Source organism: Odontomachus brunneus, unplaced genomic scaffold, assembly GCF_010583005.1.
Source record: "Odontomachus brunneus isolate Ranch 3 - 2012 unplaced genomic scaffold, Obru_v1 Obru_scaffold_595, whole genome shotgun sequence".
Lineage (NCBI taxonomy): Eukaryota > Metazoa > Arthropoda > Insecta > Hymenoptera > Formicidae > Odontomachus > Odontomachus brunneus.
This window is the reverse complement of record NW_022640045.1, coordinates 314-5,915: the sequence shown is the minus strand read 5'-3', so window position 1 is coordinate 5,915 and position 5,602 is coordinate 314. Positions and strand designations below refer to the sequence as shown.

The following is a 5,602-nucleotide window of genomic DNA, read 5'->3' as shown; positions in this document are numbered from 1 at the left end:
TCAAATCTTTAGTAAAAATGAAAACATTTTTACGCGTAAAGCAAAAGATACATATTAGACATCGATTCAATATCGAATAGACATCTAGAGAGATTATAAATAACCAAAAAAATAAAATCCCGAAATTTTATCGAAAACTATCTTTTAATATTTAATATATATTATGAATGGATTCTAAAACATTAAAATTTACTCAAAATAGAAGACGTCTAAATTGCCATTTTTCTAGACCTGCATTTAGACTAGACATAACTTAGATTTCTCCGACATCGATTAAATGTCGAATCGACGTCAGCGTTCTCGCTGGCAAAATTTGATGTCACACAGTGAAATGTATAATTATATTATTTATTTCAATCGCAGTATAGTGTATTGTATAAACTTAAATTAAACTCCATTAATCTTGATTATTTTCAAATATATGCCACCCTTTGGCGTTAATAGAAACGCTTTAGGATCATTTGTGTATGGTATTTGTGATTTCTCGCAAATTTCAATATTATAGTTTCGTAATATTTTTATGAGTCCAATTTTAGTCTGGTAAACAGCAAAGCGTGAACCTATAAATAATAAAAAACTATTAAACATACGATTGATCTACTTTTGTGTTGAAAAAAAGTACTTCGAGAATCTATCTCGTCATACCGATGCATTTCCTGGGCCCATCGCCAAAAGGAAGATAAAACATCGCATTCCTGGTTACTTCCTCTTTGAATCTCTCTGGATCGAAAACGTTCGGATTCGGATAAATATTTGGATCTCGTTGAATCGCATAAACTGGTATCCATATGGGTTGGCCTTTCGGTATATTAATTTTAATACTATCAAAAGTATAACTCGATGTCGATTGCCTCATTAAAAACGTTGCTGGTGGATATTTTCGTAAAGTTTCTACATATAAAATATAAATAATAATGAGAAATAAGTCATTAAAATGTATATATAAAATAAAAGTAATTTGACTCATCAAAGCTGTCGTGTGTTAAATAATAACAGCATATGTACATACTTCCTCTTTAAATTCCCTTTCTCTCGAGAGAACATACCTTTGAAAACTTTGTCCAAGTAGTCCATCTTTTTTATATTGTCGTACGTTAATACACCATCGTTCTTTGCATACTCTTGATTAATTTCTTCACGTAGTGTGTCCTGTATTTTATGATTCTGCGCCAATTCATAAAGTGCATTGGTCATAGTCGTCGATGAAGTTTCAAAACCGGCGAGAAAAAATATGAATGCTTGAGAAGCGATCAGACTGTCAGTCAGTTCTGAAATGTATCATCTTTCCTCCATTAATTCAGAAGATTATAACATTTTATGAACAGCACAATGTTTACACAGTTACGAAAATTGCAAATTTGAATAACTAAGAAGGAATAAATTGAAGAAGATTGCTCATTGTCAAACTGAAACAAACTGATTTAATTCTGTTTGTTCATAGAAATATTTCTTATCCGTCCGGTTTCAAGAAGTACAAAAAAAAATAAATGTTCTGTGAATAATCGGGGTATTTACCAATGTCGATTTCGTGCGGATGACTTTTTAATTCACGTAATGTATCAACGAAATCGTGTCTAACGATATTATTTTTTTCTCTATAATCGATATTCTCCATGACAATGCGTGTGAAGAACTTGGTGACCTTCGTTTGTGGTAGAATGTAACCAAGAATATCGAAAAGCCATGGCGTTGATTGTTTGATCCTAAGTCGTATCAAATTGTACCATTTTGGAGTAAATGCTTCTCTTCCCATTTGGAGAAATTCGCTATCCACGTCCGATAGAGAATTCGTATCAAGACCGAAAGCACAGCTACCGATAACATCTGTTGTGTATCTGGCTGTCAAATCACGGCATTCTATGGGCTCGTTCCTGCTCGCCAATTCTTCCACATATCGTTCCAAATGTTCGGAGCATTCTAATATTAGAGGAAACATTTCCTTCAGCTTACCAGATGTGAAAACAGGCGACAGCTTTGTCCTTAAAGGTCTCCACCTTTTCTGCTCCAAAGCGACTAGGTGTTGCGACAGGGGATCGGCCTAAAAAAAATTTTTGATTTCAAATATGGATCTTGCATATATACACATACACTTGCGCGCATACACTTGTTACATTACAAAAATTTTCTCTGAGGTATCGTAAACTTCACGAGTTGTGATCATTCTCACCACCTAATATATGCTGTTGAAATTCTCATAACATTTGACGCAGAAGAACTCTCATCAGACGTTCCATTTGCATTTATAATGAATATATTGCATGATTACTAAAAGCAATACCTTCTCATGAGTAGTAAATCCTCTCTCTGCAAAGTTGGAGAAATCTTTGATAAGAATATCCTTGATTAAATCTGGATCTTTCACGATAAGAACAGGTGTCCTTCTGACGAATATACCAATCATGGGCTTATCTTTATAGATATTATATATTTCCATCAAATAATCGCACATGGCCTTTCTGCCAAACATAACATCTCTAACATTACCAAACAGTACCACTGGCTGTGGACCACTGATGCCACGTGACTTCCAAAAGTCAAAGATTGATATCAAGTAGTAATAAAAAGCAACAATTACAACAACAATGCCACATATTGTTTCCAAAGATCCCATAGCCTCGTTCTAGTTTTTCACTTTGTTGGTCGTTGATAAGAGATGATGTTTACTAGAAAAATAATACTCAAATAAAAATTGTGTAAAAGTTAACTTAATAAAAATTGTGTAAAAGTTAACTTAATAAAAATTAATATTCTTTATTAAAATGCGAAGAGAGAAATACAAGTTTATGAATCCGTTGAATCATATTATACGCGTTCATATGCCATTTCTTTTGTAATATTATTTTGACGTGCATCATACTTGAGATAAAAATAACTTTTGCAAAATATTACATCATTCAAGATGAATGTCATTTATTATCAGGTAAATTGTTTTGCTGTCCCATTATTGTTAGGTTATGGCTACGTCTTATTTGAGGTCTATTCTTTTTAGCTTGCGAAGTAGCCACATATAATATAATTTCAAATAATTCAACTGTGGTACCTATTGACGATAGAAGGCAATTTATTTAAAGTTTATCTTATATAATTTGTAATTCGATTCAATTTTTTATATTAAAGATCGTTATTACTGAGGTAATATTTTGTATATTATCTGTGGTCACGTTAATTTTTTTTTTATAATAGAGTTTCAATTTGATTCATTATCTAATCTTTAATTATTCTGGTTTTCTTGTCAGCAAAATTACGAAATTTCGTAATTCTTTGGGAATATTCCCACATATATTCATAGAATATTCTATGCATGATTTAATCTTCGATCGAGAAATATTCTACACGGGGAAAAAAGTTTGTTAGAAAAGTTGTTAAATAAAAAGGAAGATCTTTAATCCTAAAATATTTGTTGTGGTGGCTAATGTGACTCTAGTTATTGCAATGGTGTTTTCCATAATGGTGTGCCATTAATGTACCATTTAATTAATTCCAGTTATAATTTGCTTGGAAAAAATCGCTGACTCCAGTGGGACTCGAATCTGAGACTTTTAATTCTTGAGGAACTCGCCTTACCTGCTGAGCCACTGCTATTAACTGATGAGAACGACTATTATGATAGTACATAAGCCGTTTGCTTTGAGAGTTTATTCACTTTCAAAGTATTCTTTATTAATGTACCGAATTTAGTACAGAGTAAAAATTTTCAATTAACTCCTTCAAACTTTTTAATATATAAAAATGGTTGTATCCCGTACCATATATGCTTACAAGATTATTTTCCGAATATTCGAATATACAAGGTTTCTTGAATATTTGAAAAATCATTTTCGTCGAATATTCCATAAAACGTATTAACATAATATTATTCAATTATAAATATTCCAGGTTAAATTACAGAGAAGATTCATATTCCTATAATGATATTGGAATATTCATTTCATAATATTCGTATAAGACGATTTATAGGTCTTTCCACGAATATTATGTGCTGGCTGGATATATAAGATTATTTTTCGAATATTCCAATATACAACATTTTTTAATATTTCAAAAATTACATTCGGGTAATATTTCCTACAGAATACATATTATTTAATTACAAATATTCCAAGTACCATTACAGAGAAGATTTATATTCCTATAACAATATTAGAATATTTATTTCAAAATATCCCTCTAGAACGATTATAATATTTTCCGGTATATTCTGGGATAATCTGTGTTGGCTGGGACTTTAAATGTTTGATTAATGTAATACAAATCAATGTAATATTAAATCAATATTAAATAAACGTTTCTTTAAATATTATTTTAAACGTTTTATTTAATGTCAAATAAGCATTAAATAAATGTTATATAAATGTTTAATAAATATTAATTAAATATTATTTTTACAATAAACTGTACAATGTAATATCAATAAAAAATAAATATTTAAAAAATGTTTAAAAAACATTGTCTACTAATTGGGTAGAAATGTAATTGTCATAGAAAATAAATTTTTGTACAGGAAAAATAATATTTAATAACCTTATAAACGAATTTTCCTGTAATAATGAATTATCTTTCATAGTTTTTCTATACCCTTACGCAAAAAACCTTCAAATTTTGGTGTAAACACCCAAAAACTGGGGATAACACTTAAATTTGAGTATTAACACTCAAAACTGAGGATTTTTTCGTATCTTTTTCGTAGGTAGCAATACTAAAGTTTACATATACACATCAGCTCATCAAGTGTCACTTATAATACTCGTATTATAAAAATGCCACTATTGGCATTTGTAGTCTCACTTCTGACATTATTGGTGTCACTAATAATATCACTGGCTAATACTAATAGTGTCACTATCAGCATTAATAGTGTTACAATTAGTAATATTAATAGGCGATTTTTGGCGATCGTTTGGTACATGTATCTGGTTGTCATTGGCCTAATTTACATTAAACATTTAATATATGTACTAAATATCTGTATACATGTCCAAAATATAATTCTAGAGACGTCGCAGAGATATCTGGATATCTCTGGAAGATCTTTTGAATATTTGTGCTGTATAAATTTTAATATATATATTAAATGTTTGATGTAAACTTGCCCAATAACAACCTGGTACATGTACATGTACCAAACGAACGCCAAAAATCGCCTAATGTCACTACTAGAGTCACTACCCACATAGCACAAAAATATTAAAGCAATATTAAATATGACATTAGGGAAAATATTTGAGTAACATTTGTAAATGTGAGAAGAATATTATTCTGATCTTAAAATGTTACTTTCCGGAACATTAAAGAAATGATGCAACCAAATATTAATACAAGGTTGGTCAATATTACATTTAATGTTGCTTTGTGCTGAAAATAATATTACTTTTAATACCATAAAATGTCAGGATAATATTAAAAAAAAGGAAAAGAAAATGTATATCCTTTATATATTTCATTTTTATTGAAAATTATGATAAAATATAAGAAAGAGGAACAAAATCATAAAGAACATATAATACTTTCCATATATAAACATTATATGCATTAAACATTATATGCATTAAACATATAATGCCACGCTGAAAAACGTTAATCATAATAACTAAGATTTAATTCA

The 5,602-nt window shown here is 29.7% G+C and overlaps 1 protein-coding gene across 8 annotated transcripts; it reads right to left on the bottom strand.

Moving 5' to 3' along the window:
• Positions 1–364: 364 nt before the first annotated feature.
• LOC116853744 (cytochrome P450 6A1-like) lies at positions 365–4,825 on the bottom strand. Of its 8 annotated transcripts, none has more exons than XM_032834930.1 (7): positions 4,522–4,825; positions 2,279–2,663; positions 1,951–2,038; positions 1,516–1,839; positions 1,047–1,268; positions 646–891; positions 365–560 (listed from the first exon to the last, which is right to left on the bottom strand). In XM_032834930.1, the coding sequence occupies exons 2-7, from the start codon at positions 2,609–2,611 to the stop codon at positions 388–390; spliced, it is 1,386 nt and encodes a 461-aa protein (XP_032690821.1). In that variant the 5' UTR covers positions 2,612–2,663; positions 4,522–4,825; the 3' UTR covers positions 365–387. The 8 variants fall into 8 exon arrangements, with proteins under 8 accessions (XP_032690821.1, XP_032690822.1, XP_032690815.1 ...); XM_032834931.1 differs by having other exon boundaries at positions 1,516–2,038; positions 2,279–2,304; positions 2,485–2,663; positions 4,522–4,824; XM_032834924.1 differs by having other exon boundaries at positions 1,516–2,038.
• Positions 4,826–5,602: the final 777 nt, after the last annotated feature.